Below are 16320 nucleotides of genomic sequence, written 5' to 3' on the forward strand. Positions count from 1 at the left end.
ACTTTATATCGAGTTCAAACTTAAGGTACTAGTCACCCTCAAATTTGGACAATTTAATAGACATATTGTGTGTGTGTGGGTGGGGTTGGGGGGTTGGAGGGAGGGGGGAGATGTATACTCTCTTATTTCTGATTTGTAAGTTATTTTGATTTTTCTATATAATATATATCTAAATAGTAACAAAGGTTATGTACCTAAAAAAAACAAACGTCTTATCATTTAGAATTAAAGGGGTACATACCTTAATTTTGTTATTGTAATTATAATTAATAATCATGATCTTAACCACAAGTGGTGCTCGTGCAAAATATAAACTGTAATACCACATTTTGAAAGGTTTGTAATTATAAGGGAGGAATTTCTTTTGAATCTAAGGAGGAGTTGAACTGTCTTTTTAACTAAAACTCTGTGAAAAAAAGTAAAACTTTGTGAAATTCCAAGCGTTTAAAACGGGACCTTAAAAGTCATTTTGCTCCATTTAAATTACGGGAAGCTATAACTACCTGCACCCGCAGTGTGCCGGCCTCGTCTCCTCTCCTCTCCACGCCAAGCAACCTCCCCCACCCCGCGCCCACCCTCCCTCCCATGCTCTCCTCGAGATCTTAGCGGGCAGCTCCGGAGAGCGCCGACGAGCCCCCCGATCCCTCCTCGCCGCCGCCGCCAACCGACCGGTAAGCGTCCCGATCCCCCCTCATGCTCTTTTGTTCGGGGGCGCCGCACCGATCGGCGCCGGTCTGCCGGATCGCGCCGGGGCCGGTCGGATCTGGTACGGATCTCGCCGCCCCGCGCGTAATTCCGCGATCGCCGTGTTGTGCTCAGCTCGGATCCAGCCGATGTGCGCACGAGTGTGCCCCGTGCGCGGGTGGGGGCTGTGGATAAAGCTGGCGTTTTGTTCGCATTTGGCGTTCCTGGCTGACGTGCGTTTGTGGGCTGCAGGGGGAGGATAGGAGGGGAGGGGAGCGATGGAGGCCGCCGACTACTCCGGGAAGCTCTTCGTCGGCGGCATCTCGTGGGAGACGGACGAGGACCGCCTCCGCCAGTACTTCGGCCGCTTCGGGGAGGTTACTGAGGCCGTCATCATGCGGGACCGCAGCACGGGCCGCGCCCGCGGTTTCGGCTTCGTGGTCTTCTCTGACGCCACGGTCGCCGAGCGCGTCATCTTGGACAAACACATGATCGACGGCCGAATGGTAATTTTGCCATTTCCGCTTCCTTGTACTCTTGTCTGTCTGTCTGCTTATATAGCAAATGTGCATTTTTATTGGAATTCTGTTGTAAAGCTGCTGCTTTGTGTGTACTGTGTGAGCTGAATTGTGCATTTGGATTAGGTGGAGGCCAAGAAGGCTGTTCCCAGGGATGACCACAGTATCGTGAGCAAGAGCAACACAAGCAGCATAGGGTCACCTGGACCAGGTCGAACCAGAAAGATCTTTGTTGGAGGTCTGCCCTCAAATGTTACAGAGGCTGACTTCAGAAGGTATTTTGAGCAGTTCGGTGTCATAACTGATGTAGTTGTGATGTACGACCACAACACGCAGAGACCGAGGGGCTTTGGCTTCATCACCTACGATTCAGAAGACGCCGTGGACAAAGCCCTGCACAAGAGCTTCCATGAGCTGAATGGTAAAATGGTTGAGGTCAAGAGGGCTGTTCCAAAGGAGCAGTCTCCTGGACCTGTTGCACGCTCACCTGCGGGAGTGGGGCAGAACTATGCTATGAACAGGGTTCATAGCTTCCTCAATGGCTTCAACCAGGGTTACAGGCCAAACCCTATAGGAGGTTACGGCATGAGGGTCGATGGAAGGTTTGGCCTGCTTTCAGGTGCACGAAATGGGTTCTCTTCTTTTGGCCCAGGTTATGGAATGGGTATGAATGTTGAAGGTGGGATGAGCGGAACTTTTGGTGCAAACTCTGGTTTCATCAGTAACTCCAACGGGAGGCAAATGGGTTCGTACTTTAATGGAAGTTCGAACAGATTGAGTAGTCCTATTGGGTACCTTGGTCTAAATTATGACTCAGGATCAATGTTGAGTTCCATGTCTAGGAATGTTTGGGGTAATGGGAGTCTAAACTACCCGAGCAATCCTACAAACATGAGTGCTTTTGCTCCCCCTGGAAATGGGGGTCAAGTCAGTATTACCGGCGACAATTGGGGAGGTCTCCCTTCTGCTCATGGGTTGGGCAGCATTTCAAGCCTTGGGTCAGGGAACCTTGGCCGTGGAGCTGGAGATAATAACTTTGGTTTGCCTTCTGGCTCCTATGGGAGGAGCAATTCAACTGGTACAATTGGTGAGCCTTTTTCTGCATCAGGCAATGCATATGAAGTGAACAACCCAGATACATATGGGAGCAGCTCTATTTATGGTGGCACATCCTGGAGGTTTGCTTCATCTGAAGTTGACATGCCTTCTTTCAGTCACGATCTTGGAAATGTTGATCCAAATATCAAATCAGACATGTCAGCAAGTTACATGGGCAATTATCCTGTTAACAACAATCAGCCAAGCAGAGGTCAGTTGCCATTTCAGCATTTTTCTCTGAATTACACATAGATTTCCGTTTCTGTAAAAAATAACTATGCTGCATAGATGTGTTAATTACCTCAATGGTTGGGGGAAAAAAGGGAAGCATGATTTCTCCTCTTCTTGGTTTAGGAAAGCATTGCATCTATTCACTATGAACAGATTTTTCATGGCACTGTCTTTGTTGTCGTCTCCTAAATTCCATGTAAATTTCAGGCTACTTGAAGTCTTGAACCATGACGTATTGGTTAGTTTGTGGTAATTAAAGCTTAAGTTTTGTTACGTGTCGGCCAACGGATGTCATCCCATAACAGAATACTCCCTCCTGCCCCTTTTACAAGGCGGAGTAGAAAAGGCTAGAATGCTAAGACTATATTTAATTCTCGCCAACTTCTTGCATGCATCCATGCATGCACACGTTATGGACTACACCGCACTCAGTGCACCCTGTGGCAAAAATGGGAGGCTGCCTGCAACGCCTTAACTCCTTTCCACATGCACCAGAGTTGGAACTCTGGAAGGCTGCCTTGTTTACGTGAATGATTGAGTTAATGCGGGTGATAATTGAAGCAATGCCTTGTATAGCGGATTTGCCAAATTTTGCTGGTTCGCCTTGTAAAAGGGACCTGAGGGAGTAAAAACAGAAAATCATATATTTCGGACGACCTGACTCCTATGACCTTCTAGAACTTGACAATGGATTATCAGTACATTTATAAAACACTATGTGAGTTTGTACTTGTATGAACATGACATGTGCATCTTACAGTTAGAATGTTACTTCTTTATCCTGTAGCATAGTGCGGAAGGGCCTCTAGCTAGTTGGTTAGGTGGCTTGAGTAGCACTCCTTACCAGGCGCGCCACTGTCGACGAAATCCGGCAGTCTACCGAGGGGTATGCCCATGCCCACGGTAGTAGATGAATCGGTGGAGGTGCGTGTGAGGGAACCGGATGGTGACACAGAACGCAAGAGACAACGATTAGACAGGTTCAGGCCGTCGACTTGGTGTAATACCCTACGTCCTGTATCTTTCGGTGGGTTATATTGCGTATGATCAGATCTGCCGTCTAGAGGACCCCTGCCCCTCCTTATATACTCTGGAGGAGTAGGGTTACAAGGAAAATATCCTATTTGGTATTACAATGTCTTATTGTAGCTTTGTGGTACACGCCGACCAGTGCTGTGCGCCGCACGCCTTGATCTTGTGGGCTAGGCCACATCTGATGGTGCGGCCCATGTCTTGTCTTGTGGATACCAGGGGTCATATCCCCACAGTAGAGCATGGGTTCGGGGGTTTTCTCGACCTGCGTGAGAATGTCTTCTTAGCAAAATGCCTGGGGGCTGTCTTCCCCCCCTGTAGGCAGAGTTTTCTTTTTTCAAGCATTTTACTGATTTCTAAAGTTGAGTTGCAACTTACAAATAGAAGATTGACAGTAGTAGACTGTAGAACTGAATTGTAATCAAACTATTTGAAGTCGTATTTAGTGTTGCATTGCGCAGTTTAACTGTACAAGAAGCACCGTGTAAGCTTCTTGCCCTTTATTGGTGAGATTAGAATAGGATATTCCACTGGAAATGGACTTTTAGCCACATGATTATCAGAGTGCTTGGAATTGAACAATCAGGATCCATTTCCAAGCAGGAACATCATATTACTTGCCAGTTCCATGATACTAAGGAGCCCCTACAGCTTTGAATGATCTGCCATCTAGGGGACCCCTGTTCCTCCTTATATACTCTGGAGGAGTAGGGTTATAAGGAAAATATCATATTTGGTATTACAATATTTTATTGTAGCTTTGCGGTGCACGCCGACCAGTGCCGTGCGCCGCACGCCTTGATCTTGTGGGCTGGGCCACCTCTGAGGCTTTGATCTTGTGGGCTGGGCCACCTCTGAGGGTGCGGCCTATGTCTTGTCCTGTGGATACCGGGGGTCATATCCCCACAACTAGCCCCCAAGCGTCTTGTATCCGCTTGGCGACGCCGTCTTGATCAAGTCCGAGCAGTTTATCATGAAGCCGAGCGGTGAAGATTGAAATCGATCAGTTTGACTGGTAATCTAAGCGGTGAAGATCGAAGTCAATCAGTTTGACCGGTAATCTGAGCGGTGAAGATCGAAGCCGACCAGTTTGATTGGTAATCTGAGCGGTGAAGATTGAAGCAAACCGGTCGGCAGGCCTTGGACTTGCGCGAGTAAGGCTTGCTAGAAGGATGTAAGGGGCTCAAGATAAAATTTAAAAATTCTTCACCTTAGGTGAGGTGTAGCCACTTAGACTCCATTTGCGAGGAATCATCCATGACCTAGTCAATAAAGAGGGTAAATCAAGAAAAGAGCACTACATTCACCGCCAGGTGAAGTGTAGCCACTTAGTCCCCGAGCCTGCTGGAAGATGAAGAAATAAATCTTGTAGCAGGGTCAAAGAAAATAAGCTTGAAAGCTTGCCAACATCATTTGTCATGTGCGTATCAAGACCCCAGACGTGCTACCCAAGATCAGCACCCTGATCCGAACAGCTTGGAGCAACTTGAAAGCACAGCGATGATGCGTAGCAAAATCCAAACGCCAAGGGAGTCCCCAGCTTAGCTGGCGACTCTTGCACAAAGAATCCAAGCGCTGAGGAGTCCCCATCATAGCTGACAAGTCCCCAGCATAGCTGTCGATGAAGCCAAAGCAACGAGCAATCTAACCAATGGGTTGGTGATGAGCGCCGAGCAGTCCAACCAACTGGTCGGCGGTGAAGTGAATGTCTGAGCGGTAGTGAGCGTCGAACAGTCCGACCAACTGGTCGGCGATGAAGTCCATGAGCCGAACGGTACGACCAGTTGGTCGACGGTGAAGTCCAAGTGCTAGCTGGTGCGACCACTCAGACGATGATCCTCTTGTCCTTCCTGACGGATCCAGCCCCCGAGCGTAAGCTCGTTGACTTAATCAGGCCCCTGAAATAAAAATATGTAGAACGAGTAGTTCATGATGTAAAAATAAAATAGATGAAACCCGGAGGAAAATCAGCAGTGATGAAATAGCGTATGCAGCTCGGCGATCAGTTGTAGTTGAACATTATGTTCGTTTTTGGATGAAGTGTTTATATTTAATATAAACCGTCTGAACAGTTAGTTTGTAGCTGAGTCTCCAGCCCTAGCTAGCCCGTTAACCATAACGCGGAGCGCGGAGCCCATGTGCGTGTAGGAAGAACAAAGCGTCGCCAAGGAGCCGTTGCCGACCACCCGTACGCAAAGGGCAGACACTCGTGCATGTGTAGGGAGAAGCCAGAGATAGGGCCGTCTCTGGGGACATCTGAGCGTCAATATGACTGTTCGGGGATTTATTGAGTTGAAAGTGTGTGTCATCTTTGAGATGGTATACGCGGAGAAAAGAGTCGTTTGGAGAATAATTATGGAGAAAACAACATGGAGAGATATCGGAGACGTATGAAGATTAGAGAGTATTTACAACAACAACAACAACAAAGCCTTTAAGTCTTAAACAAGTTGGGATAAACTAGAGTTGAAACCCAGCAGAAGCAATCAAGGTTCAGGCACGTGATTAGCTGTTTTCCAAGCACTCCTATCTAAGGCCAAGTCTTTGGGTATATTCCATCATTTCAAGTCTCCTTTTATTGTCTCTACCCAAGTCAACTTCGGTCTTCCTCTGCCTCTCTTCACGTTACTATCCTGCCTTAGGATTCCACTACACACCGGTGCCTTTGGAGGTCTCTGTTGGACATGTCCAAGCCATCTCAACCGTTGTTGGACAAGCTTTTCTTCAATTGGTGCTACCCCTAATCTATCACGTATATCATCGTTCCGAACTCGATCCCTTGTTGTATGACCGCAAATCCAACGCAACATACGCGTTTCCGCGACCGCAAATCCAACGCAACATACACATTTCCTGTTTTAAGAGAGTATTTAGAAGAATATTAAAGCGTGACTTAGCTTGATTGACGTCGAATGGAGTAGAGGAGTCGGCGAGTCATGATGTTCGAGTAGATGGATGTGATTTGGATGGCTCGCTTGACAGCTCAGACGGTTCGCTTGGCAGCTCGAACGGCTCGCTTGACAGCTCAGACGGTTAGCTTGGCAGCTCGGACGAGTACACTTGACAGCTCGGACGGTTCGCTTAACAGCTCGGACGAGTACGCGGAGTCATAGGTGAATGGGCGTAGTCGGAGCTTGACGGAGTCAATCTTCGTGGGAAGGCAAAGCCCTTGGGCGTGTCCGACCGAGGCAAGGCGTAGTCCAAGATCTTCTTGCTTTTGCTGATCGGGAAAGGTAGTAGTGCCAAGTAGCTTTGTCTCCAGTGGGCGATAAGGGCCGATGACCGTGTCGTTGACGAGTCGAAACTGAGGTCTGCACCGCCGACGGGATCAACAGAGCTGAGTGTCACTGTGGATAGCGACGAGGTTGGATCCGTTGACGGGGGTGTCAATGAGGATCGACGGGTGCCATCAACGTGGGCCGACGTGAGAAGACGATAGGCTGGTCGGGGCATGACACCGATGAGTCGATGCTGATGACAGCGGCACAATCGAGATCCTGCCATTAATCATCACATAGATTTAGAGACATCCGGAGACGCATTATATGGAATATTTAATTAAAACAGGAAAGGTCATGACTTAGCTTTTGATGAAACTGCATGTTTCGACATCGAGTTGGAATTGGATCCTGGAAACACAAACGCGTACGCACATATCAAGTACGCACGTGCATGAGTATGAGGGAGTCTTGCTGTTCTGATTACTAGCTTGGATCCCACGGTTCCATAGATCCAGATGAATACGTGCTTCTATATCTCTTCGATTACACCAGTTAGCTTGTACAACCGATTAACATTTTTGGTGGAAACACTACTCCACATCGCTTTATTGCCGACAGCCTTTCTTGATTGCTGGTCGTCATGATCCGCGGCAACGATCTTGCGTATCCGATCGAGTTGCTGCCAACAGAAATCATGTAGACATACGGATATATCTGGGAGTATAACAATATTTAATTAGGAAGCGACTTGACTTAGCTTTCTTAGATTGCTTGACTTCGCCTTGCACGTATTCCCGATCTTGTCGTCGCGTGTTGTGTCTGTTGGAGGCGCATGGCAAGGCGTCGGACTCCAGCACGCGCAGCCGTTCGCCGAGGAAGGCAATCTGCTGCGTGCCAGCGTCGAGTTGTCGCCGAATGCCCAGGTGTCGGTGATGTCGGTTGAAGAAGAAATTCCCATCTGGTTCGCCATGGAATCAGCACGCACACACCCTACCTGGTGCGCCACTGTCGACGAAATCCGGCCGTCTACCGAGGGGTATGCCCACGGTAGTAGATGAATCAGTGGAGGTGCATGTGAGGGAACCGGATGGTGATGGTGACACAGAATGCAAGAGACAACGATTAGACAGGTTCAGGCCGCCGACTTGGCGTAATACCCTACGTCCTGTGTCTTTCGGTGGTTTGTATTGCGTATGATCAGATCTACCGTCTAGGGGACCCCTGCCCCTCCTTATATACTCTGGAGGGGTAGGGTTATAAGGAAAATATCCTATTTGGTATTACAATATCTTATTGTAGCCTTGCGGTGCACGCCGACCAGTGCCGTGCGCCGCACGTCTTGATCTTGTGGGGTGGGCCACCTCTGATGATGCGGCCCATGTCTTGTCGTGTGGATACCGAGGGTCATACCACCACAGTAGGGCATGGGTTCGGGGGTTTTCTCGACCTGCGTGAGAATGTCTTCTTAGCAAAATGCCTGGGGGCTGTCTTACCCTCCTGTAGGCAGAGTTTTCTTTTTTCAAGCATTTTACTGATTTCTAAAGTTGAGTTGCAACTTACAAATAGAAGATTGACAGTAGTAGACTTAAGAACTGAATTGTAATCAAACTATTTGAAGTCACTGGTCTATTGGCCCTTGTATTTAGTGTTGCATTGCGCAGTTTAACTGTACAAGAAGCACCGTGTAAGCTTCTTGCCCTTTATTGGTGAGATTGGAATAGGATATTCGACTGGAAATGGACTTTTAGCCACATGATTATCAGAGTGCTTGGAATTGAACAATCAGGATCCATTTCCAAGCAGGAACATCATATTACTTGCCAGTTCCATCTAACCAAGGAGCCCCTACAGCTTTGAATGATGATGAATAAGTCCAGTATTTAACACTGGCATTGTCTCTTCCATCGGCCTCAATATCTGCCTTGATATAGTCATTGTGCATTGCAAATTCATTGAACATTGTGCTGAATAAATCAAGGAAATTAGGAAGTGATTTATGTATGATGTTTGCAACATTCTGGTCAAACTCCGGATATATTCAAGGATATTTGACATGCTGCCTGTGAATTCTTGTGACCAACTGGTTCCTACTGAAAGCTGAAATTTTCTACAATTAGTTTTGCTGCTTTGTCCTGCAGTTGAGTGTTCAGTACACTGTTAAAAAATGTGGTGTGTTTGCGTGAACAATCATGTAGTATATAAATAAAAAACATATTAAAAGATTGGAACCCTAAAAGATTATGGGAAAAGAGGGGCGAACTGTCAGCTTTTCTTAACAGTGTCATGCATATATGTGAAGATTGTATAGACGAGAGCAAATGATTTTGTTGAGATATGTTGCACCTTGGGTTGCATCGTCAATTAATCATTAGGAGTTTGCGCTGTGGTTCAAAAAAAAAATCGACTTTTGTTTTTTCTTAAAGGATCATTCTGGGTGCTCTTGTTTCCTATGCTATTGCTTTGCTGTTTGAAGAAGTAAACTAAGCCATCAGGAAACTCGACAAATTTGAGATTTGAGTTAGGGGAATGCCTCTGCTTTTGTAGGTTATATATTCATGGCATAATATATGGTTTACTTCTTTGAAACTTTCATATTGTAACTAGTTTATGTGCACATGCAAATTTCACTTATTTCTAAGGTAGTTTAGCATACTGTATACCATCTATTTTTATTATAAATAAACTCAAGTCTTATCTTACAACTATGGTACACATGTAATCTAGAATTTTGTAGGATGTGTTCTTGATTATTGTTTCCTTTTTTACCTTGTAGAAGAGAGCATCAGGCAAAACACCACTCTTGTCATGCACTCATGCTAATAATTTTCTTACACTTATAGATAATTATAATTAATTAGTATAAAAAATTGTAAACTAGTAGGAACCAAGTGGAGACCAACCAGTCAACCTTTGCATCAATCCATAGTTGATTTACGATAGTTTTTACTAGTTTGGCTGGTTACCCAAGCTGAAAGTCTATGTACATATAGATGTCTATGTATAGGAAGTTAGCAACAATGTGACAGGGCTGATTAAAACAAGCTTATAGATTAGGGAGGATGTGCTATTCACCATTGGACTAAGACACCACAAAACAAACCACTAAGCTGCTTTCTGGGCATCTGTTCCATTTCTTTCTTTTCGTTATTTTGTACACAATGAAATGAAAAATGTCTTAGTTACTGAATATATCATATAATGGTTGTTTTGTATTTTCTTTTGTTCAAGTTTAAATAGGTACCTTAATGACACAAAGTCGGCGTTGGTTAGCCATGACTAGGATTCCTGGAACGAGAGCCATTCATCTTTTTGCCTCTCTTCTTTTTGTATCATTTTTAATGTAATCATTTCTATTGTATCAGTTAAGCATAAGTAGTTCCACCAAATTGTGGGTTCAGCAAATCTGTTATTCTAGGTTTTGATTTTTGAAACATATTTCTCTTTTTGCTTGACAACTGTAGAATTCCTGGCATGGTTCTTTTATTTATTGTACAATAGAGGTAGTTGTTTGTCTATTCTATGTACTTGTTCATCAAGAATGCAGAAATGAAATGCAGTGTCCATTTGCATTTCCTGCATCTATTGATTAAAAGTCTGGAGATTCTGTTTTGCAGTTGATTATGTTTAACATTCTGGCAATATGTCAATCCTTTTAACACGTTTGATATAACTTGTAAATATCCTTTAAACATAAAAATATCAATCAGTTGCGATTTTAATGGGAATTTTGCTGTGGCTAGCTATTATTATACCTGGCAAAAACTGAACTAATTTTGAATGATACACAAGGAAGCTTGGTGCTGGATCTTTGTTTCTCTTGAAAAGATGATCTTAATAGTTGGTTTACTGAGACTTGAGGTATCTTGCTCAGCTTGTGTTCTAGAAATTAGACAAGATGTACATTTTAAATTAGACAAGCAGTATCTTCATGCATAGAGCATTTGGTCGGTGCGAATTTCATTATGCTGTATGCAAGACCTTCAAGCGAGGGTAAGGCTTGCCACTGACACCCTTCCCCAGACCCCGCACAGAGCGGGAGCTCTCTGCACTGGGTACGCCCTGTATGCAAGACCTGCTTTTTACTCATGAGCTGTAGTCCATTCTGAACATGAACTTTTCCTAGGCAGCGCCTTTTTTTTCCCCGGTATCGGAGCGAGCTATATATATGTTTTTTTGTTTCTTTATTTAAAAAATGAATTTATTTTGTGTTTAACATAGTTTGAGGACAAAAATCAAACTTTGAAGCTCTAACAATGATGGCTCCTTTTGCAGGTATCACTTCCTAGGGAGAGTATATTACTATATATTCATATATGACTTGGGATAGATGAAACACCCATTCAGTCAGGCATCCAGGTTCCAGGTGCATGACACTGTGAATCGGTGATTGTCAGGTTAGTTTTGTCTAGCTAACCAGTGGTGTGGTTTACAACACCAACATGCTAGAGGAGGAGCGGATACAGAAACATTTTCTGAAGGGCTTTTTTTTTTGTCATGTTTTAGTTTTGATTCCCGCGCGTGGCTAGGCCTTTTGGTTTTTGAATGAGATGTGCAGTGGTGATTATTGCGGCGCATATTTAGAAATCGTGTTCCAACATAAGCTGGAAAAGTGTCTGTATACGGATAAACATGTATACCAACCAAAGGGATGCTGTATTATCTTGCCCATTTGTTACTGCATTAGTCTGTGTTTTCTATCGCTTTGAACCATTCGTCTTGCACTCTGGAGATTTTGTTGTTTTGCTCATGAATTATGCATGCAGTGTAGTGGTTTTCTCCCCTTTCCGCGGCATGTTACACTTGTGCCTTTCTTGTTTTTTTTTTCTGTAGATAATTGGATCCGATTATTTGCCATTTGTACATCATTGTTGCTCCAAAACAATGCTGTAACATTCGACACTAAAGTTAAATTCAGCTTCTCATCAAGCACACCATAGTTTGCAAAATAGATGGGTCGTCATAGGTTTAGTTAGCATATGGGCGTGTACCATGTGGATGTGGACTGCGGCATCCGTGTGACTTAGAGCAGCCAAAGGACTTCTCTATTTTTGTCTTGATCTTGTGTGCCTTGCTGAACATGATTTGCTTTCTCATCATTTGAGTCTGCTATCTTTATACATAAACACGCAATGCGTTCTGTAAGTTTCAACGCGAGTGTGTAGGCTGAAGTGCTGAACTCAGGACGATCATATCGTAGTAATTGTGTTTCTGAACTTGCTGGGCTCTATAATTGTTTGATTCCTCAAACCAAACATCCTCGAAGGCTAGAACATGCTATTTGCAATCCCAGGTTCTAGTGCTGAACATGCTATTACCCATGATCCAGAACATAAGGCAAAGATTGCCTAGACCTTGCTCAACCATGGAGTCTCTCTTAACCTAATGAGCCGGATGTCTCTTTAGCCTGTTTATTATTACCGTGCTCTGTCAACCCGGGGCTACAAGACCTTAAGATGATGTTGACCCTTTCCTTGTCACTGTCACTTCCTATTTCTGCCATGAGCCGGACGTTGCTTTCTTGGGCTGGCGACGGGCTTTGGCATGGAAACAGAAAGAGAACGGGTCGAAAAGAAATTGGAGAAAAAGAAAAATGAAGTGGAGAGTTGGCATGGATTTGAGAAGGGAATTTGAGCCCAAAACAAAGTTGATCATTTTTAGTTTTATAAATCTTTTCAAATACTAGTTTCAATAACCATTTAAAATACATGTGTTTCAAATATTTTTGGAACAGATTTGTCAAATTAAAATTAAACTAGTTTTAAAAAACATAATTTTCAAATAATTTTAACTATATTGTGAAACACTTTTGAAGCTAAATTTTAAACTAAGTTTACCCTTCTTTTGAAAGCATATTTTTAAAACTTCATTTTTGAAGAGAAAAACCTATTCAAGGTTTAATAGGATTTTTAGTTAAAAAAGGCTTAATAAGATTTTGAAGTTCATTTTCTAGACAATAAATTAATGCACAAGCTGAAATGCAACAAAAAATCAAGTTTCTATTTTTTTTAGAAAATCACATTTTTCATTATCAAATGGAGAACAGATTAAACAAAGATGGGAGAATTTTAGAGAAATAATAAAATTATTTATTTTATTTACTGTTTTTATTCACATCCCAAAATAGAAATTTTGGGTGTGACATTTTTTCAACTTTCTGCACACCACCGGCTCCATGGATACTGCACCGTATCATTCACTTCACTCATTGACACTTGGTCAATAGGCCCTCATCATCAGATGATCTGCTAGCTTGTCCTAGTGCTACTAGTGTATCATTTGGTGGAACTATTTTGGGTGGTGGAGGGGAGGGTCCAACCATGCCACAGTTATGAGCATTGTTCCACTCGTGTCTCGAACACAAACTTTTCTTCCTTGCCATTGATGTTAAGATTGATCTCTCTAGCTCCCACATTTATGTTTGCATTCACGGTGCTCAAAGACAGCCTCCTAAAGTTAATGAGTAAACAGAAAATCGATCCATTATATTCTAAAAGTTACGGATAGATGATCACACAATTCTACATAAGTCTGAAGTGCACAAACACTGTCAAACAACAGCAGCAATCTGCGTTCTGCTGTCAACCTGCAACCAATTAGCAGCTACATTTGCCTCATCCTGCCCACTGCCCCCAGCTAGATACGCTATATATGTACTAGATACAGGTGAAAGTTGATGGACACAATTTTGCACCATGCATTAGGACTTCTCGATCCTTGAGGGCCGCCATTCTTGCAACTTTGATCTCAGCCCTAATCTCTGAGGTTCACAAGACAAATGCACAGTTGATATGAGCTATTAGAACAGGAAAACAAGGATGTGATTTTGATAAGATATGGCCCTAACATGGATTAACAGAGGTACATAAGCAATGTTAAAGGCTTCCCTCACTAAATCTATATATATTAATTCTGCAAATTGCTTCGCTAGCAATCCAGTTACTGCTATCATGACATTTTCTAGCCTTCAAATTTGATTTGGAGGGCTATTTGTGGAACTTTGGCTGTGAAATCCCTAGAGTGTATGATCAAACATGAGGTGTACCAACCTAAACAAATTGATGCGAAACCAGAAAAGGTATATACAACTAACCAACTTCACTTCTTTTATGCATGGTTTGGACCTTTACATTCAGATGAAGCCCCAAAGCTCAACTGTTGTTCTTACGGAAATAAAGATAATATGGATTGTCATGTTAAGTGGATATGCTAATGTCGGTTAAAAACTTGTTACAGTAAGAGAAATACAGACTATTCATGACAATTATGTCCGCAATACAAAATTAAATAAAGAAAAGCGAGGTCAGTCAGAATCATTACCAGTTAGGGCACACATCCCATCTACTTGGTCGCTTCCTCTTAGGAGGCAACGTTTCCACAGGATTTGGTACATCCTTTTTTGGAAAAATTATAGGCCTTGCTACATCAGAAAGCATTTCTCCATCCTCTGGTTCACTCTCAGTGTCGGACTCTTCACTAATCCATCCATAGCAGGGAGGCCTTGCACGAGGAGGCCCTTTGGCTGGAGGCAGTGGCAGCACATATTCCAGGGGAGGTGAACTGTTGGGAGAAGCTTGCCGTTCAAAGGCTGACTGAGATTCATTCGATGCCTCACCATCCACACATGAAACTTCCATACCATTTTGTGGTGATGCCTCTTCTGCAGCTGCTGCTTCTTGTTTCTGCATAACGAAAACATATCCATTTGAAATTCTGACTGGATGGCAAAACAAACTCCAGGAAGTAATTTGCTAAAATGAGCGACTTTTCTTGACAATTTCTTGATGATTAGCAGAAATTTTGATCATAATGCTGTATGTTTCATTATAAGCAGGTTTGCAAATACTGACAGAGCTGAGAGCTTGACATGGATGAATGTCCATAAATATGTGAATTTAGAATATCATCAAGTTGCTGCTTAAAAAATATTGTCCTAAGGTGCCTGCGTTACTTGGATCGTAGGCCAGTGAAAATGCTTATAGATTTCAATAGACCAAAGGAATGTATGCAGCACATATATGTATTTATGGATCAATGTTACAACTCTACATTCTAGCATAAGAGGCTATGCACAACTAAGATGTAAAATTCAGGCAAACAGAACCCAACTAAGCAATGAAAATCAAGAATAGTGACAACAAAGTGCCACAGACAGGCGAGGAAGAAAGGGAATTCACCTGATCCTGATGCGCCTGTTCTTCCAGGAGTCTGTCAAGCACGACACGGTATGAATCCTCCTCCAGTAAGAACCACCCATCTTTCCCGTACAGCTGTATCATCGAGTATCATGGACAAAGCAGTTAGTATTCCTTATTCTTCAGTCAAACATTTGTTGCATTTGTCAGAAAAGAAAAGGAATTCCTCAATCAAATACCGAGCCACTCTTTTAAAATTTGAACAATCAATGGATCAGCTCTTTAATCATGAAAAAACTGTCAGGTTTGCTACATTCCCCGCCCTTAAAATAAAGGGGAAAATAAAATAAAATTGTGACACCACCGAGAATGCACCCACCTCTCTCTCCCAGGACAAAATCAAGGTGGTTTCTTTGCTAGGAACATCCTTTAGCACGCCTGTCTAAATTTTGGGTGCACTTGGATGTTCTCCAATCTCCACTGAACTAGATGATCCAGCAGCCCAACGAGAAACCCCCCCAAAAAATCTTGCCGTCTCCCCGTTGTTTCTTGAAGCAGGGAAAGGCGCCACCTTTTCTACTCCCCCATCACAAGAATGTCAACCGCGTCCATCCACAGCGAAATAGCAACAATCTAGGACGAACTATATAGCAATTTTGGGAGAGATAAAGAAAAAGCGGAATGTTCTTTTCCATCACCTAGAGGAGGAACATGGACAGAAGAATACTCTACAGGTACCCTAGTACCTTACGCTACTCGATGGCAAGATGCCAATTGCCAAGAAAGATTTCTGAGAAAGGGGAGCAACAGCTACCTTGAGGAGTTCGTTGATGATCTTGCGGATTCGGGGCTTGGGGAAGCCGTACGGGACGAGGTGGTCAATGGCGGCGTCAATCCGCCGATCTCCTCTCTTGGCCCTCGGCCGCCCCATCGCCTCAGCTGCTGCGGTCCCCTCCTGATGGCCGAGGGAGTGAATCTTGAATGCTTCGCGCTCTGATTGAACGTAGAGGCGCGAGACGGAAGCACGACGAGAAAGCAGTCTCTATAGGGTTGCGTTGGTTTGGGGATCGAGGTCTCGGTCCTTTTTAATTGTCGCTTGGTTCCTGTGTCAGTCAAGCAGTTCGAAAAAATTATGATATTATCCATTGACACTAAAAATTAGCAGTTAAAATGAGTACTAATTGATCTACAGTTCTAAATAGACCTACTAATGTTGGGTACCATAAAAATGGGCCTCCTAAATGAAAACCGAAAAAATCGTTTAGACCCTGTCAAAATCAAAGCTAAGAGACAACTACTGGCAAAACCCCCGGCCTTGTCCGAGGCTACCGACTCTCCGCCTCGCTTGAGGCCTCGCACGAGAGGCCTCGGACATGCTACCGACTCTCCGCCTCGCTCGAGGCC

The 16320-nt window shown here is 43.9% G+C and overlaps 2 protein-coding genes across 4 annotated transcripts; one reads left to right on the forward strand and one right to left on the reverse strand.

Moving 5' to 3' along the window:
• The first annotated feature begins 535 nt into the window (after positions 1 to 535).
• LOC136541589 (heterogeneous nuclear ribonucleoprotein 1-like) lies at positions 536 to 11494 on the forward strand. 3 transcript variants are annotated; one of them, XM_066533532.1, is made up of 4 exons: positions 536 to 671; positions 937 to 1190; positions 1329 to 2511; positions 11057 to 11494. In XM_066533532.1, the coding sequence occupies exons 2-4, from the start codon at positions 963 to 965 to the stop codon at positions 11068 to 11070; spliced, it is 1425 nt and encodes a 474-aa protein (XP_066389629.1). In that variant the 5' UTR covers positions 536 to 671; positions 937 to 962; the 3' UTR covers positions 11071 to 11494. The 3 variants fall into 3 exon arrangements, with proteins under 3 accessions (XP_066389629.1, XP_066389630.1, XP_066389628.1); XM_066533533.1 differs by lacking the exon at positions 11057 to 11494 and adding an exon at positions 10013 to 10974; XM_066533531.1 differs by lacking the exon at positions 11057 to 11494 and having other exon boundaries at positions 1329 to 2567.
• A 1664-nt stretch (positions 11495 to 13158) lies between these two features.
• LOC136541591 (uncharacterized) lies at positions 13159 to 15969 on the reverse strand. The gene is made up of 4 exons (XM_066533536.1): positions 15731 to 15969; positions 14959 to 15051; positions 14102 to 14463; positions 13159 to 13541 (listed from the first exon to the last, which is right to left on the reverse strand). Coding segments are annotated over exons 1-4 (573 nt in total). The 5' UTR covers positions 15848 to 15969; the 3' UTR covers positions 13159 to 13540.
• Positions 15970 to 16320: the final 351 nt, after the last annotated feature.

Source organism: Miscanthus floridulus, chromosome 3 (genome assembly GCF_019320115.1).
Source record: "Miscanthus floridulus cultivar M001 chromosome 3, ASM1932011v1, whole genome shotgun sequence".
NCBI lineage: Eukaryota > Viridiplantae > Streptophyta > Magnoliopsida > Poales > Poaceae > Miscanthus > Miscanthus floridulus.

What these genes read in the sequence shown, in the direction of transcription:
- LOC136541589 (XM_066533531.1), top strand. Translation starts at nt 963, where the DNA reads ATGGAGGCCGCCGACTACTCCGGGAAGCTCTTCGTCGGCGGCATCTCG. An exon ending in ACATGATCGACGGCCGAATG is followed by an intron (nt 1,191 to 1,328) that starts GTAATTTTGCCA and finishes CATTTGGATTAG; the next exon opens with GTGGAGGCCAAGAAGGCTGT.
- LOC136541591 (XM_066533536.1), bottom strand. Translation starts at nt 15,847, where the DNA reads ATGGGGCGGCCGAGGGCCAAGAGAGGAGATCGGCGGATTGACGCCGCC. An exon ending in TCATCAACGAACTCCTCAAG is followed by an intron (nt 15,052 to 15,730) that starts GTAGCTGTTGCT and finishes TCGATGATACAG; the next exon opens with CTGTACGGGAAAGATGGGTG. An exon ending in AACAGGCGCATCAGGATCAG is followed by an intron (nt 14,464 to 14,958) that starts GTGAATTCCCTT and finishes TTCGTTATGCAG; the next exon opens with AAACAAGAAGCAGCAGCTGC.